At 35.2% G+C, this 24,980-nt stretch overlaps 4 protein-coding genes across 4 annotated transcripts in view; 3 read left to right on the top strand and 1 right to left on the bottom strand.

The window, feature by feature from the left end:
• LOC140040710 (methionine synthase reductase-like) overlaps window positions 1–24,980 on the bottom strand; it is a 220,786-nt gene that overhangs the window by 178,416 nt on the left and 17,390 nt on the right. The window lies entirely within an intron of this gene.
• On the top strand, window positions 376–780 carry LOC140039352 (uncharacterized). Its single transcript, XM_072084955.1, has one exon. The coding sequence runs from the start codon at window positions 376–378 to the stop codon at window positions 778–780; it is 405 nt and encodes a 134-aa protein (XP_071941056.1).
• Window positions 11,088–11,558, top strand: LOC140039351 (uncharacterized). The gene has a single exon (XM_072084954.1). The coding sequence runs from the start codon at window positions 11,088–11,090 to the stop codon at window positions 11,556–11,558; it is 471 nt and encodes a 156-aa protein (XP_071941055.1).
• LOC140040713 (uncharacterized) lies at window positions 20,494–23,482 on the top strand. The gene is given in 7 exon segments (XM_072086848.1): window positions 20,494–20,706; window positions 20,709–20,908; window positions 20,911–21,068; window positions 21,070–21,339; window positions 21,341–21,446; window positions 21,723–21,936; window positions 22,540–23,482. Coding segments are annotated over 7 exon segments (1,515 nt in total). The 5' UTR covers window positions 20,494–20,639; the 3' UTR covers window positions 23,040–23,482.

The raw sequence follows: 24,980 nt of genomic DNA, 5'->3' as shown, positions 1-24,980 counted from the left end.
GCCGTGTTCGCTAATTTTGACTTCTCCATTCAATATAAACCTGGTAGAACTAACCAAGATGCAGATGCACTGTCTGGTAGACCTTTCGCTTATGATGCTAATGCAGCAGATTAAGTTGATCAGATGAGAATTAAAGAGAATCTACAAACGCTAATGAGTGAAATCTCACCTAAAGAAGTCATAAATACCAAATTGATGTTGAGAGATAATGTACTGTACCGTAGTATAACCAGACCTCAAGACGGTAGTAAAGTCAAACTTCTTTTACCAAAGGCTTACTGAGTGAAGGCTTTGACAATGCTCCATAATGACTTATGACATCATGGCACTGAACGCACAGTAGCGTTAGTTAGAGAGAGATTCTATTGGCCAAAGATGTCAACAGAGGTTGTAGAGTGGGCCAAGCATTGTGGCCGTTGCCTAGCACGTAAATCTTTGCCTTCAAAAAGTGCACCGCTACACAATATTAAAACAAGTGGACCTATGGAGTTGGTCTGTATGGACTTTCTTTCTGTTGAGCCAGATAGCAGTGGTCAGAAGTCGATACTGGTAGTGACCGATCATTTCACCGGGTATGTCCAAGCTTTTCCAACAAATGATCAAACAGCACAGTTGCGGAGGTATTATGGCAACAATACTTTCAACACTACGGGCTACCAAGGACCAGAATTTGAAAGTAAATTGATCAAAGAACTCACTGGTCTATTAGGAAATCACATACCACTCCTCATCACCCACAAGGAGATCCACAACGCAAGAGATTTAATCAAACACTATTAAACATTAGAAAATGAAAAGAAAGTAAATTGGAATAAGCATGTCAGCTTGTTAGTGCATGCATATAATTGCATGAAGCATGACAGTACTGGATTTTAAACCTACTTTCTTGTTTGGAAGGGAAGCTCGCTTGCCAGTTGATATTTGTTTCGACTTGCACCCCGATGAAAACCAAAATCGTAGTCATAGCAAATATTCGTCTTCGTAAAGATCTTGAGAAAGCTTATAATATGGCAAGAAAAGAGTCAGAAAAGGCTCGACATGCTAACAAAAGGAGGTAAGTCTGTATAGCTAATGCAGTTCTGGATGGGCGGCCACTAGGGCCAAAATAGACAAATGTTGCCGTACGAACAATTCCGCTCCGGTAAGTCAAACAAATGGCGTTAAAGACATAATTCCCTGATTGACAAACAAATATTGCCGTACGGACACCAGCATTGCCGTATGAACATATTGGTGAAAGAACAAATTGCCGTATGGTTAATTTGATGTATGGTTAAACTGTCGAAAGGACAAAATTTGGCGTAAAGGACAAAAATTGGCGTAAGGACAAAATTGCCGAAAGGACAAAAATTGGCGTAAGGACAAATTGACGTACAGTCTAACTAAATGTTAACGTTGAGGGCAGCATGCAACCACTACGCAAACAGGAAACGAAACAAGAAACTTTTCGGTGGCGCGAAACTTTTGATTGATTAGAGTCATCAACTCCGAGTATTGTTCAAATTGTATGGCATACATAACCCATCTAAAATAAATTGCACTTGATTTAGATTAATTTCCTCATTTTCGAGAGAAGTTGCAAGGCACTGAATTCTGTTTCCAAAGTTTGTTACAATTCTCGCTTTCATGATTATTTTGTTAACCCTTCTGACCCCTCCCCCACCGACCCCCAGCAAAGTGTTTTTAGTCACGTGGTTTTAAAATACTTTGCTGCCCTCAATGTACTTTGACTGTTCGCTAATTTGTCCTTACGCCAATTTTTGTCCTTACGGCAATTTTATCATTAACCCAATTTTTGTCCCTTCGGCAATTTAACCATGCTGCAATATTTGTTTGTCACTCGAGGAATTATGTCTTTAACGCCATTATTTGGGCTTACGGGATCGGAATTGCTCGTACGGTAACGTTTGTTTATTTTGGCCCTAATGGCCGCCCATAGTTCTGCAACCAGGAGACCAAGTTCTAGTCAGAAACTTAGGACTTAAAGGAAAGAATAAGCTTGCAGACCGTTGGAAACCTGAACCATTTATTATTATAGAGAAATTTGTAGACCTTCTAGTTTGCAGACTAAAACAAGAAAAGGGCAATGAACAAACTAAAACTTTGCATCGGGATCATAATTATTCTACCTGTTGGTTACATCACAGAAGTGAGATAACCCTGGCCAGTTCCAGAAAAGAATAAACGACCAAAAACCCAATCACAAACAAAGAATACAACCAAGAATGAATATTCTTGTTCCGGTGATGAAGATGATGAATCTGTTGTAGAAGTATTAACTATATCAGTTCCTGTAGATAATGTAAATGATCAGGCCAGTGAAACTGAGCACATGGATGTTCTCAATGCTACTCCTGTACAAAATGATAATTCTGAAATAGATATCAGCATGGTTCACTTACGCCATCGTATCTAGAAACTCCAAGTAGGCCTATAATAGTACTTTCTACATTTCCAAATATGGATACCTCTGAATACACGCCTAGAACACTTATAAAGAGTATCACAGATTTCAGTAGTGGACAAGAGGAGCGAGTTCAGTGTGAAAACTGCAGACACAGCTAGTGGTGATACTAACACGAGGTCTGAGTCTGCTGATGGTGATCAAACAACCAATGAACCGGAAAGTGTTACAGAACAAGGCGATGACATCACTGTAGAAATGGAAGAATACAGCAGGCCAGTCAGAAACGGTCAAGTGCCTCGAAGACTCAACTATGATCATCTTGGAAATCCAACCTGGTATAGCAGAATAGCCACTAGTCTCTACGGTCTGTCAAATTTGCAACTTGGTCTTATAGGATTGCAACACATTAACACTAATTTTATTACTCATTTTTATACATAATGCATAATTCCAGACCACTTTGTCCATCTGTATATTGGGGAAGCTGTTGTCAAAATCATTTTTGCGGAGTTCCAGAGTAATTTTGAATAATACTGCAGGTGGAACCGTAATGATAATAATGTTTCACGTATTGGGTTGAACTGGGAATCTCTGGTATTGTGTAAGGAATAATTGGTATGCCCTCATCAAAAGTGATGTCTCATATACTGACGCATACTCTTAAACACCCTGATCGGAATCTGTTATTGTGACATGGATACCAAAAACAACATCTTACCGTGAATGTTCCTTTCCATCTGAAGTGCAAATTTTGGTCAGCATAAAATACAATCGCGTTTGGATTTGAGTATATATTTAATTTTAAGATAGTATTCGTACATTTTAACGTTAAAAGGAATGTCGAAAGAAAAAGAAGACCAAGTGGATGGCATTTGTTTTGACAAAACAAAGTCAGTCTTCCACAGTTGTATTATTTCATAAGAATTCCAATTATTGTAGAGATTTCCCCATTTTTTGATTGGTGGCGCTGCACTGCGGTGACCCGCTTGGTAAATTCGTGTCGTTAAATTTTGAATTTATATTTGCTGTTGTATTCTACTTTTTTGTAGAATTTGTGTTCTTTTACATTCTATGTATAGTTGTTACTTGAAATGTTGCACTTGTGGACGTTAATTGTTTTATTTGTCACTGTTATCAAAAATTTTCCTGCTAGGCCTACGTACGTGTCTATGATGATGGTGCGCTCAATGCGAATCACCTACACGGCAGACGAACTAAAATGGTACCGTAAACCGAACTACTCTAAGCCACTTGACCTTGTGGGCTTGGATTTAAATACTTGCCTAACAAAACGTAAACGTAAAAGGGGGAAAAAAGGTGGTATCCGTCAACGTCTAAGGAGAAGAGGAACTAAACACCCTCTACCTGTCATTACTTTTGGTAACGTTAGATCACTGCAGAACAAAATGGACGAACTGCGAGCTAATATACGATTTCTCCATGAATATAGAGAAGCTTCATTACTATGTTTTACGGAGACATGGCTCAAAGATGAAATCGCTGACTCAGCCATTGAGCTTGAAAATTTCACACTCCTGAGAAGTGATAGAACCATAAATTCAGGTAAAACTACAGGTGGTGGAGTCTGTCTTTATATTAAAGCCCCATTCCCTACGTTTTTTAGATCTAATTTAAGATCACAAACTATATTTAATGTAAAAATAATACTATATGGTCCTATTGCGATAACTTTTTTCGTCTTTAAACGGTTAAAAATGTGAAAAATAAATCGATTTTAATAATTATAGCGGCCCGCTATAAATCCCAAAATGCATTGCGCGCGGATTGATATTGTTGTTTTTCACCTGTAATTCGCCCACTTTTCGATCGATCGTGAAGCCAAAACAAATGGAAGACTCCTAACTTTTCAGCGAAAATACTGGGTTTTCCCCAATTTGTATCAACGGAGTCTGGCAAAAATAGAAAGACAATTAATGCAGCAACTATACAACGTCAGACTAGGTATATAGCTAGCGTACGATGTTCGTACGTTACCGATGTTTACCAGCTAGGCCTACAAAACTAAGCCTAGCTAGGCTAGGCCTGAGACCGTCCACGAGAGGTCGATCGCCGCGAGCTACTTAGGTAGTGCATTGTTTCTCACTTTTTATCATAATTTACCATAAAACGTACATTTAAGACAAGGAATGACATGGTTTAATGTTTTTAAAGTGATATATATGTATTATTTTCCAAAAAACGTCCAAAATTGCAGGGAAGGGGTCTTTAACCAACAATTTTGTAACAACTGGAAGGTTTGGTCGAAAGCCTGTACACCCGACTATGAAGTACTTACTGTTGGGATCAGACCTTTCTACTTACCGCGCGAATTTCCACAAATTTTTATTTTTATAGTATATATTCACCCAGGTGCAAATTATACTATCGCGTGTGAACACATTGCTGAGCAGGTCAATAATATTGAATCGCATTCCCCAGACGCTGTAAAAATCATTCTGGGAGATTTTAACCAATTTAACCTGAACACTGTTCTTCCTACGTTTAAACAATTTGTGCAGCAACCAACACGAGGAAATGCAATTCTGGATCTGTGTTATTCAAACATCCCCAAGGCTTATAATGCTAAAACATGTGCCCCATTGGGAAACTCTGACCACGACATCGTGATTCTAAGACCACTCTACAAGCCAATCTTAAAAAGACAGAAGCCTGTAGTCAAAGAAAGGCAGATCTGGAGCACTGAGGCAATTGATATGCTAAAGGGTTGTTTTGAATCTACGGACTGGGGTGTTTTCTCAGAATCCGAAAATTCTATCGATGTTGAAGTGAATGCTGTTTGTTCATACATAAACTATTGTGCTGATACCATTATACCTAAAAGGAAGACAAAAATGTACCCAAATTGCAAGCCATGGTTTTTACATGAAACGAAATGTCTCATAGTTAAAAAGAAAAAAGAATATGCAGCCGGTAAGAAAGATGAAGCGAAGCGAATTCAGAAGGAGATTGATGCTAGTATATTAAAAGCAAAACAAAAATATAAAGCTAATGTGGAAAAACATTTCAAGGATAAAGACACGCGTTCGGCCTGGAAGGCAATGTATATGCTCACTGACTACAAAGAAAAACCGAAAAAATACGTAGGTGAATGTGACAAGAAGTTTGTGGACTCCTTAAACAAATTTTTCTGCAGATTTGATGATGGTCAATATGAAACAGACATGTTGGCTACCAGTGAGAAACTTAACAATCTTAAAGATAATGAATATAATAATAATAATAACAATAATAATAATAAAAATAATAACAATATTGGTAATGATGATAATAATAATGTTCTTATTAATGAAGACGAGGTTTTAAGAGAATTTGCACGTGTAAAAGTCAATAAGGCAACTGGACCAGATGGGATTTCAAACAGAATTTTAAAAGTGTGCAATATCCAACTATGTCCAATTTTTACTCATATTTTTAATATTATTTTTAGAAATGGTACTGTTCCACGCATATGGAAAACTTCTATTATAAATCCATTGCCTAAAGTTAATAAACCTAGTGTACCAAAAGATTTTAGACCAATTGCAATTACTTCAAATTTAATGAAATGCTTAGAAAGGTTGATTGTTTCTAGACTTAAGGAAAATATTGGTAATGCAGATAAGAATCAATTTGCATACAAGAAAAATAGAGGGGTTGACGATGCTGTTAATTCTTATCTCCATGATACATATCATCACCTTGATTCAAAAAGAAATTATGTACGGTCTATATTTTTCGATTTCTCCAGTGCTTTTAATACTATTTTACCACATGTTTTAATTGATAGATTATTAAGTTTTAATGTCTCACCTCAGCTCGCCAAAGTTATATATAGTTTTTTGATTAATAGACTGCAGATGGTTAAGTGCAATGGTATCCTATCCAACAAAGAATTTACCAGTGTTGGAGCTCCTCAAGGATGTGTTATCTCTCCAATTTTGTTCTCTTTTTATTCTAGTAGTTTTAATATTTTAAGTAAAGATTGCAATATTGTAAAATACGCTGACGATACTGTAATTAGTGGTTTTCTTTGCGATAGTAAGCATAATGTAAATGAATTTGTTAATGAAGTTGGAAGATTTGTTAATTGGTGTGAAGATATGAACTTAATACTTAATATTACTAAAACCAAAGAGATGATTAATTAAAGAAACCGAGGTTGAAAGAGTAACCCAATACAAATACTTAGGTACTATAATTGACAACAAATTAAAATGGGAGTCAAACTCTCTCATGATTTCCAAGAAGGCATCTCAAAGGCTCTACTTTCTCTACTTTGTTGTGCGTTGACGATTAGACATGCGGCGTTGCATGTATTAGGGCCGGGAGCGATAGGCATACCCCCAAAACGTAAAATAGAACACGGAATTGTAAAAGTCAACAATCAGTTCAGGTGTTCACTTAGTGTCGAAAACACTTCAACGCAACTCGTGTCCGAGGTTTATTATGACTCAATTTTCCAACGACCCGTTGAGAAGGTACTCCACCATGTAAGATCCTCGGGTAAAAACATTGTTTAACATTGGGAAGTGTGATAATATAGCACCTAAATGAATATTCTAACATTTCTGAGTCACTACATCTTGATTCACACTGAAAACAACGAAAAACAAAATTGTCTGCAAGGCTTGTGCCCATAAAACAGCATTATAGAAATTGTTGCTCACATTGTTGCTCCATCGTTGGTAAACTTTAGGGAAAACTACAGACAGGATGCAATGGAACACATTTGCATAGTACAGTACAGTACGCAACCATAATGGAGACAACATTGATGTAGAAAAGGAGATTCGTTTTTGTAAAACTTTTATTATTTTTAAATTCTTTTTTAATTTTTTAAATTGTACAAAGTGATATCAATCACTCATTATGATAAACCGTAACAAACCAATAGAATAAAATAGGCCTTACAATTTTTACTAGAATTATACCACCAGTAGATTTGTCTTACCTTTTGTCTGCGTAGAACTATTGACTTGATAGTGCAACTATTTAAATGTGTTCCTTTTATTCCAATGTTAAGGATGTTTGTGTGTTTAGTTAGTAGTTTTCATATTTGGCTGTATTGTAACATGATGTTTGGTATTGGAATTGAAATAAACTACTTATCAATTATGATTACGTCACTCTGTCTTCATTGTGATTACCTAGTATGAAACAGTGGATAAACAATATTTTAATAATGGACTATAGATCAAGTTTGCCGATGATTAAATTGATTAGAGTGATCATAGAGCAACAAATAAAACCATATCTACAGCCTATAAATATTAATCTATACAATTATAAATTGATGCGTTTTTCAAACTATTGAATAATAATAATTTTATACATAATAATTTATATGTGCAAAATAGCATTTAATTCTCAAGATGAAATAATTAACTACTTGGATTTAATGGGTTAAATTACTCCATACTGGGAAACAGTCTTATGCATGTGTGTATAAGTGTTTATTTGGGGCTGGCTAATATCATAAAAAGCGCATTACACGGATCACTTAATAATTGCGGTCTTTGTGAAGATTCAAAAAGTCATTTATAAGACAAAATAGAAGTTGTTAATTACAAAGTCAAACAAATATATTGTAGTTAATTTAGTCATTTTAATATAGTAGCTCAAAATAAATGCCTCAGATGATGCTATACGTGCAGCAATATTAAAACAATTTTTACCTGGTAAAAAGTTTGAGAAGGTTCCTGTATCGGTTGTTAAAAGGTTTCTAATACACCAATACCCACATAAAACTACAGATCAGAAATGCGGGCGCCTCTTCAAGGAGGCTTTTTCTGGGATAGGCCATATAGTTCAAAGAATACGACCAGGTTCAAGGAAGGTAAAGAAAGAAATACGTTATTATTACGTTCGGAGCAGTCAATTTTAAAAACGATGATGAGGTTGGTGATGGGAGTAAGCGAAAAGGGCAATCCGGTGGATTCATTGCCACAACAGAAGAAGGCCATCAGGTTGATAATCATGAGGTTAATCATTTGAAAGCAGAATTAGATGAGGAAAGGGCAAAAAGAATGGCAGAAGAGAAAAAGGTGAACTCATTTAAAGTCAGATTAGAGCAAGAACGGGAGATGCGATGTAAAGCAATTTAAGAATTGACAACAAAAAAACCAAACTCTTCACATTCCGCATATCGATTGCCATCATTTAATAAATTTAAACACTAAAATTGGAAGTTGAACTTTTGGACGTGTTCAACTATATCGATCGTGTAGGTGTGAAGAAGTTTAAAAACATAGAGGGCTTTAGTCATGAAAAGCTAAAATCAACTGTTTTCTGGGAAGTAAACATGATGCTTAGTGTTAGGGGAGATGTGGGAGAGTTGAGCCACTGCGATGCTTAGTGTTAGGGGAGATGTGGGAGGGAGGGTTGATCCATTGGATTTTATATCGAAGTGGTAGATGATATCCACTGACTACTGCCCTCTAGTGTTAGTTCTGATCAGCACACATGTGCTCATGAAAAAACAGTAGATTTAAACCTGCTTTTGTTTTATTAGGTTGTATGCATGATATGCATATAACCTCTTGATTCTGTCAGGAGCTTTATTTATTTATTTATTTATTCTTTCCTTAGCACTATTTTGTCCATGAATTATCTTGGTATCAGTTTCATCTAGCTAAGTCAATTTTTCAGAGTATTATTCTTATGGCCAGGAATCGATGTGGTTATGTTTTCACGGTGCGGAATCAAAAATTAATTGGTCTACGCGCGATTTAACGAAATCACGTTTGTAATCATATCTTCACAAGCATGAATCACTTTTAAACAAAATTTGGTACTCATAAATTTCAGGTCATATTTCATCATATGGCAATACAATTACGTGCGTAGCGCATATAACGCATGCGTACGCGCGCTTAAAATGTTCAAAATTGTCAGAATTTATTTTCGATGAAATTAGAGTATGTTTCAGGCAATTTTAAGCATTTAAAAAATTGCCATGAGTGCACAGATTTTTGCACGCGCACAGCGCGTCCAACGTTAATGCGCACTGTTTTTTGTCCGATTACTGTTTTATAACCTTTCTTTGATAATATCATCATATTTTATTCACTTTTCAACGCGAAACAGCGTTATACAAGCACGTCAAAAGTGACAGGCTAGGCACATGTAAGTTAACAAAATGGTGAAAATATGCTACATTTTACAATTAATATATCGTTATAATGCTCTGGAACACCTATTTTTTATTTCATTTTCTTGAAGTGTATGTATCATATGTATGATGAAATTAAGAGATTGAGATTGATTAAGTCATCATTAATGGCATATTAAATTTAAAAAAATTAATTTTGACAATCAAACAAATTATAACATTTTCTTAGGCCGAAATAACAAACTAAACATTAACTTTCTTCCTTATTCATATATTAAAGTTAAAAGTATATAGTTTGACAGTGCATCATTTAAAAATTGTTTTTAAAGATGTCATCATAGTTAAACATTATAATTCATTGTGGTATGTAATAATCTATCTGCACCAAATTGGTTACTGCATAGTAAATACACGGAGGAATCTTTCCATAATTTTTAGTCAGTTGTGTATGGCTCGGTGGTCTTTGCTCGTGTCTATAGCATTCAAGGTACCGAGTTTGAGTCTCACCTTGGGAAACGAAACGAAATAAGATTTTTTTTTATTATCCGTATTGTTTGTTCAATTGTATTTCTTAGTGTATGGATTATACACATGATTTATAATGAAATCTAAATAAAAACACAAATGTGGTTTATGACATTATATACGCAGAAGGATCTTTGATCGGATTATGATACCGGCTATTGTATTTGCGATAGCAAGATCCTATCATATATTATAAATAACTAAAGATTCTGAGAAAATCAATCAATCAATATATCTTAAATCAATCAATTATCTTTATTTAAATCAATGCATATAACCTATAATTCGTCAAAGTGACGAATTAAATCTAGTTGTACATTAAAAGTGATTTTCCGCAAATAAGGTATGTGAATTCATAACACTTATATTCTATAGGTTATGGAAACAAATACAGCTTTAGTTATGGTTTAAGCCCTTTTATTGTGGCTAGTTGTGTATGATAAATGTAATTGACTCTTGAAATATGCAAGTTTAAATTCAACATGGTGGGATAGGGGTGAGTTGAGCCAGTCTTATAGGGTAGAGTTGAGCCATGGCTCAACTCTCCCTTTTAACATATTTTAATTGAATAAGTTATCACTGTCGATATATAAGAAAAACAGAGAAAGCTAAAACCCCAGAAGATATTCTAGAGCGGGCATCAGCTGCTGTGCAAGGAGGAAGAAGTGTGAGTTCAATGTGGGTCGGATGACACTTAAACGGTTTATTACTAAACATGCTGATAATGCAGGGGCTCTAACTGGTTATGAAAATTGTAAATTACGCAACATGATCTTCTCTCCTGAGATGGAAAAGGAATTGGCTAATCACATCAAATGTATTGCCAGTCAGTTTCATGGACTTTCAAAGGAGAAATGTCTACACTTGACGTATGAATATGCTACTCAAAACGAGTTGACAGTTGGATAAGAAACGTACACAATTAATGCGTCCGATGTTGTTTTGCCTTCGATGCTTACTTTCCTCGCGTGAACTACTATGACCATTTCATAAGGGGTTCTCCAAATGGTTCAATCGGGAGAGCAACAAAGAGTGGATGGATGAATGAAGAGCTATTCATTTGACTATCTCCAACATGTGATCACCCCTACAAGATGTTCTGTCGATCATAACATTTTGATGATTTTAGACAATCACAAGTTGCATATATCAATCCAATGCATTGATACAGCAAAAGAAAATGGCGTTGTACTTTTGACATTACCTCCACACACCAGCCATCGACTGCAGCCATTAGATGTATCATGGTATGGGTCATTTAAACGTACCTATGCCGTGGCAATGGATAACTGGATGCGTTCTAACACAGGGAAGACACTGACCATATATGAAATACCAGTCCTTGTAAAAGAAGCCCAATTGTCTGCTATGGTCCCACGGAATGTTATCTCTGGTTTTAGCAACACAGGAATTTATCCTTTCAACTCTGATTGTTTTACTGAATCGGACTACGCACCAGCAACAGTGACCGACAGAGAACTTCCAGAAGATCATCAAGTGGATGGAGTCAGTTGACTCAAGCACTGATGATGGGGAGACCAATGAGATCCAACAGGCTTACTTCATCAGATCAATTGTCAGATTGAGCAAACAACACAGATGAATCAGAAACATATGTTTCTCCAGCTGCTTTCCATCCACTTCCAAAAGCTGGTCCAAGAAAAGTAAAAACAGTAAGAAGAAAGAAAGGAAGCACAAAGATTTTAACAGATACTCCAGTATGTGAGAGTATTGCGATGGAACAGGAAGCTCGATTGCAAAAAAAAACCACCACAAAATGCAAAAGTTAAGTTGTTTGGGAAGACATCATCCAAATCGACAAACAATAACTCATCCGACAGCTCAAGTGAAAGCGATGTAGACATGGAGTTAATGGATGTTAGTGACACTCCTGATGAAGATTTGTTAAGCTTGCTGGGAAATCACAAATGGCCTTTTACATTGCATGCATAGAAAACATCAATGGGGACGACGTCGATGGTGTTTTTTGCCGCCGAGTATTGGGTAGAAATAATTTAGACCAGCCCACCTTCATTCTAGATAAAACAGATGCAGCATCATTTCCTTTTAATGATATTGTGAGAAAGCTACCAAAACCTACCAATGTTGGTAGTACATTCCGGTGCTCAAACCAGATCAGGTTTCAATACAGTCTGACAGAATGGAACTTGAAATAGGAAAATTAAACTCAATCAAAGTAGTCCCGTTTAAAACAGAACATTAAAAACCTTAAATAAAGGAATTATGATGAATAGCAATTGATATTTACTTTAATCTAGGTTAGTGAGATTCACACATGTACGTATGACTGGTTCTCCATTATTCCTAATAGGCCTATAACTTTTCAACTACTACAATATAATTATATACTGTGATTTGTTTTGACTTAATACTTTACAATAAACAATGTTTTATATTCATACACTGCATTATGTGTGTTTTAGCTTATTGAGTTTACAGTTACTATTTCTAGAAAATGTGTCAAAAATGATATAAGCTACCACATAGTATAATCTTTCTGCATTATCATCAACATTATTTAATATCCTTGGAAATTGAAAGTAGTGGATCAACCCTCCCCAAGTAGTGGATCAACTCTCACCACACCAAGGGAGACTTGAGCCATTTCGACAATTTTTTTAATAGTATTGTCACACCTATACCACTTCATGGTTAGTAGCCTATACTTAGTATATGTCTCATTAGGTGGTGTGTGTATTACAATATTAGGCATTATTCTCCACTTCATAGAATTGGGGTAATAGTGCATTGAGTGAAAAATGGCTCAACTCTCCCACATCTCCCCTACGGCTCATCCCAATATAATAAAAGTTTGGTATACACATACTACTACAACAACATTGTCTTTAGTCACAAGGCATGGCGACGGAAAACCACTAAGTGTGCTTTTAAAGACGGCAACAAAACATTCAGAAAAACGTGGTAAGTAGGCATTAAAAGTTTTTTTTACGTTTTTTTTACTAAAAAAAGAAAATCTATACCAATCTTGCTAAGTATATACATATGCCTTGTGTTTGATTGTTAATATTATTTTAAAGCATTCAAAACGCATTATTCATTTGCGATTCATTTTAGGTCTACCTTGGAAAGGAAAAATATAGCGAAAGGGATTATTGCTATGCATAATCATAATGTAGTCCATAATGACTGAATGAAAGAAAATAATGTAGGAAAATCAACATACACAGACAAGCCCAACTGAAAGAAATACAGACTGGTTTAAAAAAAGCTGTGGAGAATGGAAGCAAAAATATCAGTGGATATCCCCATAAATGATTGAAGAAAAGTTCCTCCTTCTCCAACCACTGACAGTTACTCTTTTGAGTTTGTCTGTAATTCTGTTTATGTTCACACCCATTCAAATGATGTGAAACTTAAAATGATCTGGGAATCTACTTATAAACTTGCTGGCCGCGCTATTTTGCCCGATATAATGCAATACTTTGATTAGTATCCACTGTTAATTATTTCTGAACAGTATACTGTTTATCGCACCTTTATTATTTTTAATGATTATCATACTTTCACTGATTTTATTTTTACATCCTTAAATTTGCATTTTTGTTTACGTCAGAATATGTTGTTTACAGTGATTTCCATTCTTTTTTCTTTGTCAATATGTTATGTAATAATTATGTATAGGAAATATATTTTGTTGTTTACAAACTGTATACTATTACTACTAACTGTAAATAATTGAATTTATGACATTAATGACTAGCTTTAGGCTGAAACAAACAAGTAAATGCTAGAGGCAAAAGCTCATGTTAAATAGGGCTTGTTTTTTTAATGTTAGATGAAAATAATGGAACTTGTCCGAATTCTCTGTATGTTGAAGAATGGAGGCAAATTTAAAAAAAGCTCTAGCACAGGTGTAATTATTTGAAATACCTTTATGTGATGTTTTAATGACTTAATTAATCGACATCCCAAACAATTTAAAACTTTAATAATTTTAAAGAAATGCATAAAGTATTTTTATTTGTCTAATTACCATGAGTAAAAATATAACTGTCAATGATTTACATATTTATTTTCATAATTACTTATATAATTTGAAGTCTAAATAAAGGCGTAAACCTTTTTCCTTATTAAACTATTTCTAATATTTGTTTTGATAGGGGTCTGATTGAGACAACTTAATACTTCTAAACCAGATCCCAGCCAAAAAAATAAGTAGAAATGTTATGTTAAAATGTTTAATATTTATGTTAAATAATATGTTTTTTGGTTGAATAAATATTACGAAACGAAACGAAAGTAAAAATCTAATCAATGTATGTCAAGCCAATCCTCAATTTGATGAAAGATACAAGCAATTCAACAGATGAAGAACTAGAGTGTAATAGGGGAGAGCGGGGCAGTTGGGACAGTGACTTGTCATTAAAATAAATTGGGAAAATTTCAGTAACTCTCTGCCAAACAATCCCTGCACCTTTATGCGAAGTTCCAACGTGATACTACGATTTCTAATTTATTTACCACAATCTAGGCCTTACTTTTGACTGTGTAAGTATTTTTTTACATGATATCAAAAATATTTGTATTTTCATCCAGATAATTATGATCAAATTCATCCTTACTTACCACTAACAAATATTTAGGCAATGTTTAATTGTACTAGGCCTCGAGTGATAAAATCCGAGCTTTTCACAGGGCTGGGGCATGTTGGGACACTCCGCATACATTTTGTGTTATATCCTGAACTGCATTATTCCTGAAATAGTGTTGTGCAGTATAAATAGTATGAATTGTTATTTACCATAGGCTAGTCCAGCCTACACTCGGTCCTGTATTTATTAATTTAAAAAAATATTACTTTAATTAACAGGCCTAGGCCTCGTTTTTAAATATTAATAGTATTAAAACTGAAATATGTGGGATTGGGATTAGTGTTGTTTCACCCTAATTAAATCATAAATATTTAGTAATTTGAATTGCATTTTGCAGATGAGAATTTATACTTGGAAAACTAATCATGGGAAAGATGCAGACCTCATCAAACGAGCTGTATGTGAAAGCTGGAACATTTTGTGGCTTTTTAGGAATTGATTATTAAAATTGTATTTTAAAGTTGTGCTTGTGACCGATTTTGTTAACCTGTGAACTTGTTTCATCTTAACTAATTAATTAATCATATTTGAAACTCAGCAAATTGACACATGCATGCAATATTTAAAATTTGAGGCATGGCATCCCCTGATGAATTTATTACATCAGTGACTACAATATTCAACAGTTTGGTAGTTTTGAAAGATGAAAATCTTTAATTGGGCACACTCGACTAGGGTATTGTTTTATTTTCATCAGAAAATATCATATTTTTTTCCCAACACACATGGTCAATCAGCCCTTGTTTTTTACCAGGACAACAGACTTTAGTTTAATGAAAATATGGTTGTGTAGCGCAACTATGCGCAATTTTCTGACATTCTTAAACTGAATATAAATTGAAAACTACTGTAACACAGTTTTTTTTTAATGACACTTGCACACATGTATGCTTCCTGTATCCTATCCTGTATTTTTCTCTATTTAGTTATCTAAGTCGCTTTGAGCCAAACTTTTATTATGAGAAACAAACTTTAAAGATAAACTGAAAGTTACTGGAATAATTTTGAATTAAGTTGCAATTTAAACACAAATTAAAAATATGTTTCTGATAATTAAGCAATTAAATCAAAATCACTTGCTTATGCTTTGTCAAACCATATTATTAATCATTCCATCCTCTCATAGTTCATAGCATAAAACACATTTGTTATCATTTTCCTGTTTGTCAATCTGGTGGAACTTACTCAACGAGCATGTTTCAAAACATTACCCACAGTAGACAAAACACTTCACCGAGCCTGTGCGAAGCGTATATTCGATAGACAACAATATATTCATTGACACTAGTTTATGTCTTACAATTTAAAGACGTTGACAATAATTCTTATATATAACTATTGTCTGATGGCTTTAAGTTCAAACAACATGGAGATTTCATGTCCTTTTAAATCAGTGGTCGGCGGAGCTTGTGGATTTGATAGAAAAGATTGCAAGCAGAGCACTAAAGTCTTACCTTTACAAGCATGCCGGAAGGAAATCGCTGCACACAGATCCACGTTTAGGTTTACGGGCATCGATAGTGAGGTAGACCTAATTTTTAGTCGAGCAGCCATGTTTACCTTGCCCGCTGATATTCATAGTTGGACTGTTTGTACCTTGCATCGATCGGAACTTGGGTTTAAGGTTGGTCTCGAGGAAATAACAACATATGTAGAGTGCCGTCTGATCTCTCTAATCACATCCAAAGCAAGGTAAAGGGGACACAAGTGCGATAGGGGTATTAGCAGAAGAAGAAGATTCGCAACTAATATTAAAGAAAACCGGAACTTTCCTGCAACTTGGTTCAGGTAAATATAATTTCATTTTATATTTTTATATATTTAATGTAATTAAAACTGTTAAAAAAGAACCTGTAGGTAAAAGTTTTACGTCTTTTATCAGGTATCTGTTCAACTTGCCGTAAGATGCTGGAGTCATCCAGCATCATCAGAACCTCGAACACTGAAACAAATTGCCCTAGTCTCGTCTCTCAGATGAGTGCACGCACATATAAGTTTAAAATACCGTACAGTACAACATTTATGTATACGCATTTATTGGCGGAAAGATTAAGTAAATTATTGTGTTTCATGTTTACTTTGTTCCTTTTATTTTGTATGTTGGTGGTAGGAGGAATATTGTCCGCATCCCCTGCCATTGTCATCATCAATTTATATATATCACGAATCAAATTTGAATCAAAGTCAGTAGTAATTTTTACCAATATTCTGATTTTCAGGATAGTAATAAGAATGAGTTATACATGCCATAAGCCACTCCAACTTGTCAAACACAGGCGTGTGATGTTATGGATACTCAAATGAGCCTATATCAATTATTGTGTTCCAACTTTTTTCTTCAACTAAGAAAAATTAAATGCATTTCTCAATTCGAATTATATATCCTTTATCTGCACCGCTGGAGCAAGTTTCAGACCGTACTAAACATTTCCACATGTATCTCTACGTGCCTGGAAGAAATCGCTCCTGGTCAGTCGACTACTCTACTTAAAGGCTTATCAAGTGATAAAACGACAGAGGCTGATGAAAGAACCGATTATTCTCTATTAGATGCTCTATCAGAATGCGATCTTCATACTAACCACTGGAGTACAAGACGTCAGATTTTATCAATCATGGTTGATAGGTAACCTTCAAGGAACTGCAGAAGTGGATACCTAACTTAACTAGATATCGTTTCAACGTTGCCATGAACACCATTTGTTGTTACATGGTAGAGGTTCTGTAATTCAACCTCTAAAGAACACTACAGTATGCGTACAGCCAGACTAGGAAATTGACCACTTTGTTACCTTTATAACAAGTTCTCACATTTCTAACCATTCTAAAGTTGCCAATCATTGTAGGGCCTATGCTCTTAGTTCTTGCGAAGACAAAGATTACCAGACTGTCTGTGATCATGACCACACAGGGGCGGTCGCAGAACTATTTTAAGGGGGTTGCCCACGAGTCCAGGTCCGTAGATAACAGGTTTTTGCGCCAGAGGCCCCCCATGGTGGCGAATTTTGTTAAATGACATAAGCCCGGAAATTGTACTGTCGCACGTAAAAAAAATAAAAATAAATAAATGGCACCTATAGTTCGCCGGAAATGACACTCTATATCGGGCTACCAAACAGCAATACCATCATATCCCGCCTATTTTTTCCGGCCTATAAAACACAGGCAGAATTTTTAAAGTCAGAGAAAGTCCCTAACGAAGCTAATAAATTCTGGAAATTATAATAATAATAATATTTATTCGGCAAAAGTATTCTGTTGTTCAGTTGAATGTCTGATTTGTGGTGGTAAGAATATTTGGTTTGTATAATGATGAACGACACTGTATGTTTTCTAATTAACTTCATCCTCTTTGGTTGTGCCTTCTTGTAGGCCTACAACCCTTGAAAATTTACAATCCCCTGATTCATCCCATCAAACCTGGGCCGAATCATCCCGCATTCAGCTATTGCCTATAGCAGCTTAGAAATAGTAATTACAGTAGTAAGAAACATAACCTAGCCTAGTGGTATCACTGCATTTGGTGTTTGGAAAAATGGTAAATAAAAAGGGTGCTCAATCTTATGTTTGGCAGGAGCGGTGTGCATGAGGTAGAAACATGAGCAAGGATACAGTTTTGTACTACGGTACCCGCCCCCGGTTTTCATTTAAAATGGCGCATGGCAGCATTGCTATAACTGCAGCTGCGCTGATCACATATGCTGCTGTCTCGATATCGCTAATGATCTAATTGTGACGTAGGAAAATAGCCGATGATTACCGATAACAGCGTTTGGCAGTTGCAAAGAAATTGGCCCAAAAACATATTTTCCGCACAAATTGTCCATTCTAATATAGACTAATGCATAAACGGGAATTTAAATGTGCCGGCCTTTAAGTTTAACTGCCCTGATTCGGTAAAGTGCATTTCATCCATTTTTTATATTTTTTATTTTTGTGACTAGGGGCACCTTATGGATGTACTCCATCATGTGAATTAATCAGATAGTTAAAAAAGTAACCATTAATATGAAATAAATATTAGGGTTGCGATTCAGCCCAGGGAGAAAATTTTTTTTTTCGTAGGTAAGTGAGGAAAAAAATTATGAATTATTCATGATATCCTAGTCAGAGTCATTTGCGCATGCGCATTACATTAATCGCGATTACGTCACCTTTCTCGCGCGACGTTATGAAAAAATAAAGTTACACAGAAGAAGAAAACTTTTTCGCAATATAAAAAAGATAAAAATTACGGTATCCAAATGCGAAATTTGTGATGATGATGAGGAAGATGTAGGACGCGATGTAATCTATGAAAACTTAGAGGTCAGTTATGCTTTATTATAATTTTGTTATATCGTGTTGATTTTTGCGCCTGAGGCTGCCTGCCTCTCTATCTATCTAGGCCTTTGCGCCTACCCTGAGGAGGCTAGTTTAGAGAGGATGAAAGGACAACGATGATGACTCCCTTTCCTCAGTCAGTATGAATGATGTCGGTGCGGTCGCGCCTCCTTTGCAAACGCTCTCAGGCGAGTTTGTTACCATGCCCACAATAATATAGGTCAGGCCTAGGCTAGGCCTATTATAAATATTATTTTTGTAGGATAAGAAGAAGAAATGGCATATTAAATGATTTCATCAGATTGGAAAACAAATAGAGGGTTGGGTAGGCTATGCCATTGCTACTACTAACTACACGCTGCAACAGCGATGAGCGCAGTTGAAATGTACTGATGTATTAATAATAATAATGATCAATAATTCATTTAATAATAATTAAATGTAATGATAATGATGATAATTAATGATACTAATAATAATATGAATATTAATAATTATGAATATATTAATAATATGAATAACTTATTAAAAATATTAAATAATTCAATTACATTCAGTTACGTCATCACTGTCAGAGAGATATCTGTAAATTGTAATATGTAATTAAATTAATGTAAATATTGTCACTTCCTTAGGCCATTCTACCTGCAGAATACCATCATGAAGTAAATTACACATGCCTTTTGCGGTTGAAGCTAACAACAGAGGAAGATGTACAAAAGTGGCTTGAAGCATTTCAGAGGTTCTCTTCTTTAAATTGGAGAAAATCCAAGACATATCCCAATTCTGGGCGTTACAATACATACAGGGTAAATATATTTACATTACTTACTTCTTTCCCCCTAAAGTTCAAAAAGATTATCAAAAAATAAATAAAATAAGAAAATACATAATTGGATGCTACAGTATATTAAGTCTTTTAGGGAAGAGGTCATGTGTTCGAATCGCTCCAGGTTGAGATTAAGCTTCCCTTTTCACTCTTGAAAAATCTAATTTTATCACCACAATATTAGAACATTAAACAAGACAAATCTGTAGAACAAACTAATAAGAACAAATTGTGGCTGGGATTATAATTTAAATAATAATGATAATTATGATGATAATGTCAAGTACTGGTTCGCTTTAAAAAAAGTGACAAACTAAGGTAAGTAAATTTTACTATAATTTAGTTGTGGCAGTTCCCTATTGCTTACTGTTTGTCTCTTGTCTTTAGGTTGTGAGATGCCAACACAATACCAGGTCATCAAAACCAGGGAAAGGGACAAAAAACACAGGCTGCCCTGCTACCATGAACTTGGTATCCATCACAAATTCAAAGTAAGTAACAGTTTCGCATTTTCGAAGAGTATAAAACATACTATGTGGGTGGGGTATTATTATACCGTCCGACTTGGACCTTCAGTCTGCTATGATATTTGTTTACATTGCTGTGTTAATAGAAGCCTTGTGATTGGCATAAGAAATTTTGCAGGGTCAAAAAAAAACCCCAATTTTTTTTTAAAATGAGAACAGTTACACAATTTGAAAAGGCTCTTCAACTATTTTTCAACAAAACAAAAATGATTGGTGTGTGGTGTATGGTGGAAAAACAAATATTTCTGAAACTAATCAAAACCATGTACTTTTATTTTTTTTAATGAAGCGGGTACACACCAAAGTCAAGCACAGTGGCGAAATGAATTTTGTTGACTCCTCTGGTAATTGCAGGATAGCAGGATATTCATTTTCCTGACATATTCATCTGCTGGTGGGCTATACCATTGGGTGTTGTAATAACTACTTCAGAGCAAAGCAACAATCACAACAGAGATCAAGCTTTTGCAGACGATTCTTCCCGATGGTTCCTATTTTGGCAGGGGTGCACAAGGGCCACAGATAGCAATGACAGATGACTGCCAAGCACTTCGGTTTTAGCCATCCATGCAGTGTATCCAGAAACGTCATTGCTACTGTGTATATTTCATCTGTTACAGGCTATGTGGCGCTGGCTATGGGATGCCAAAAACAGGATTGCCAAATGTGACAGACCTTCTCTCCTTGGCGTCTTGAAGAGTTTGGTCTATGCTATCGGCCAGAGAGCTTAATGAACGGTACGAAGCAGTAACCGAAGACCCAGCAGCAAGAAAGTACCATAAGTACAGAGAACACCTGGACAGCATATACCAACGAAAAGAGGCCTGGGCTATATGCTTAAGAAGCAACTTAATGACAAGAGGGAACAACACCAACAATTATGTTGAGAGTGCAATGCGAGTCGTAAAAGACAAGGTTTTGTACCGGCTGAAAGCGTATAACGTCACCCAGTTAATGGACTTCATCCTCACAAGAATGGAGTCTTAATGCACGATGACTTTTAGATGTTGCCAATAATCGCACAGCCAATATTCAACAATCACGGTACTTCATGAGTGATGGGAATATCAACTGTGACAACATTCTGAAGGTAAAGCAAAACAAACATTAAGGTGTTGCCCTTATGGTTTTTTTAACTGGCCCACCAGACCAGTAAATCTATCATTTAACTGGTTCGTAATCAAAAGGACTGTCCCAATTTATAAGCCATTTTAACTGGCCAAAGCAGACCAGTCGCTTGGGTATTTCACTAGCTCACCATGGATTTGACTGGCCGCTAACGCTGAACATTCAAGCAACAAAATTGAACATACATAGAATAATGAATATCATAGACAATAACTTTACTTTTTATTTGTTGTAAGAGGAAAATGCATCAAATTACTCAGTGCCAAGTGCTTCAACAGACAAGCTGTATCATGTGGACATCAGCATTGGCACCTGCACTTGCCCTGTTGGAAACACTGGTGGACCATGCAAACATCAAAATGCAGTAATGAAGACTTTCAACATCATCAATTCTAATCACACTCCAATTACGTCACCCTTTTTGAGGAAATTATATTATTCAATAGCTACAGGTAATTATATTGTTCCATTCAGAATTCTAGATCTGTATTGTAAAATTGTGTAATCATGTTTGCTGGTTACACAAGGTAGAATTAATTACCGATATTAATTAATTAATTAATAACAATTACAGGTATTTGTGGAATATTTAATGAATATGAATGCTATAAGCCAGCCCCTAATATTATGGAGTACATCCAATCAAGACATTTTTTTGAGTCACAGAATTTTGAATGGATGTGATGTATGTTGTTGACAACATCTGATGTTTTGCTCAACTTTCCGCGATAGGTTATAAAAGAATTTATATTTTATAGGTAAATAATAAAAGGCCTAAATATTGGATGCCTAATTTTTGGGGTATACAGGAAAACATTGAACTGTGGCAGACTCATGCAATCAATATTTTCGCGTATAGAACACAATTAGGCATCCTATATTATATAATAATAATAATACCATGGCTGGCTCTGAACAAGCTGGAGGCTTTGGCAGGAAAGGGCATGGCCTGTAATAAACATTGAAAGAACCGACCGACAAAACTAAGTTTAGAGATGCATAGTGAACACATCTTAAAAGAATTATTAAATTATTGTTTTTTCCTGCTGATATAGGTAGAGATGATATAGATTGAGACTGGTTAATGGGTCTTGGACATGATGAGCCTACTGCAGCTACCACTGGGAGCGGTCAGTCTGTCCTGCAGGATCCTCAGATTGTAAGGTTGGACTCCCTCAATCTACAGCGTTCTGCAGAAAATGCATTTCAGAATCGGGGAAGATGTACAGAAGCAACCGACGATGACCAGACTGAGGATCAAGAAAGATTGAAATCAATATTTGAAAAGCACAGCAAGAAGGTGAATGAACATAATGATGTTAAATACAAAGCCCCTTTAAGGATATTCATCTCCGCGTTTGACAATATCACTACGGATGCTGCTTTAGTCTCTGCATTGGCTACTTTCGGTAAATATAATTGGCACTCTGCTGCAAGGCAAATTAAAATCAGAGCGAAGAAATGCCTCCAAACGACTACCAAAATTCGGGTGCAGCAGACTGCCATAGCGAGGCACAGCATTACCACTTTATCTATTTTTGTCACCATTAGATAGATGTTTTTTATGCGAACTTACTATGAATGGATGTTGTCATATTATTGATGTTGTGATTCTCTGTGTTTAGAGAAGGATGCTTTAGACCAGGTCCGCCTTATTATTAGCCAATTAAAATCGTATAATTTTTGGAGGGAAAATGTTATCCTCCTCTGAAGCCTAAAATTTGCATATCCAGTATAAAAGTAGAATGTAATAGATATTAGAGGAGAAGAGAGAATAAGATCAGAGTAGATAAACGAGAAGAGAGAATAAGATCAGAGTAGATAAACGAGAAGAGAGAATAAGATCAGAGTAGATAAACGGAAAGTTGATAAAGAGAATATTAAGGCTCGACTGGTAGTGGTAGAAAGATGTATTAATCGAGTTACAAGGAATAAAAGTTCTAGTGGAGTTAAATATACTTTTTGTATGAGTTATCATTCAGTGACAGCTGTGTACGTCGCGTGGAAATATATACGCCTGAGAAAGCTCGGAACCAACTAAGATAAATTCACTACAGATGTATTGTTGTATAACTGGAACGCTAGTTGACCAACCACAGTACTGTTCTGATTACTATAATTCTCCACTACACAATGCCTTGGTATCACCATGGAGTAATTTACTCCATGGTATCACATATCCACGCGAACTCCTTCTAGTAGGCTAGCGCAGTTAGCTAGGCTGTTGTCCCAGCTACTTCTAGGCCTTACTAATATACAGTAATAGACTATATTACTTCAATTTTCGAGATACACTAAATTAATGTATCTTATATTTATTGCTAAAAGCGAATGGCTGTGTCCTCAAAAAGTATAGTTTGTTTATCCATGGAGCAAAAAACTCCATGGTTTATCCATAGAGAAAAGAATTATCCTTCGCGAGAGTCGCACATGCGCAATGGATGTAGTTGGGACGTCTTATGAATAATTCATACTTTTTTTCCTCACTTACCTCCGAAAAAAAAAATTCGCGCCCAGGAACTATTAACATTGTGTGCTAAGCTTGGCTTGGTCAGAATGCGTTTAGAGATGTCAGTGACTGCACAAGGCAATTTTAATGATTTATTACATCTGTAAGTATTTATACCGTTATTTAATATTATTCGACTAGGTAGGCTAGTAGACCGAAGCTAGGACTAGGCTAGGCCTAATGCATGAATTCAACACAAATGATATGACATATGACATATTTTGTACAGATAATTAATATTATAAAATGTTCTTTTTGTGTTTTGCTTTTCATTTTAGTTAAATAGTATTTATTAATTAAGAAATAATGATATAGTCTAGTAATAACATTATTATAATATCATAAATACAAGAGAAGATTACTTTATTTTATTAATTCTATAATGCGGCACCAAATTAAATGACTTTATACTGTAGATCAAAAGGAAAAACAGTGTTTACATGCAACCTCCCTTAAAATTTATAAAAATGTGTTATGACTGCGAAGTTTTATATATTTTGTATTAATTGACTGTATTTAATGAATATACTAGTAGAGGAAATACAAATACCCAGATGCTGTTCTAGTATTATTAGGATATTTGTTATTTAGAGGATCCTACTAAACAGAATCAAACAGGACTCAAAACGTTGCAATACCTACCAAATTAGTGTAGATAATTGTTTATTAATTATCAAAGCCCAATTTTTATAGCAAAAATCGTCCAAATTTATGTCGATTTATCAACAAAAACTGAAACCAAACAAGAGTATCTCATATTGCCTTTAAAATTAGTATTACATCAGCAGATCGTTATCATTTGTGTTCTTCTTGCTTTAATCGTTTTAACATAATATAATAATTTAGGAAAACATAACGTTGACATGACAGAAAACAAGGTTATCAGAGCCCTTGATATAGAAATGGCTTTATTATTTATTTTAGTATATAAATATACGAAATAAGTATGCGAATGTATTGTATTGTTTGGTGATTAAAAGGTTGTTT

This window comes from Antedon mediterranea, chromosome 2, assembly GCF_964355755.1.
Source record: "Antedon mediterranea chromosome 2, ecAntMedi1.1, whole genome shotgun sequence".
Classification (NCBI taxonomy): Eukaryota; Metazoa; Echinodermata; class Crinoidea; order Comatulida; family Antedonidae; genus Antedon; species Antedon mediterranea.
This window is presented reverse-complemented; position numbering and strand designations above follow the sequence as displayed.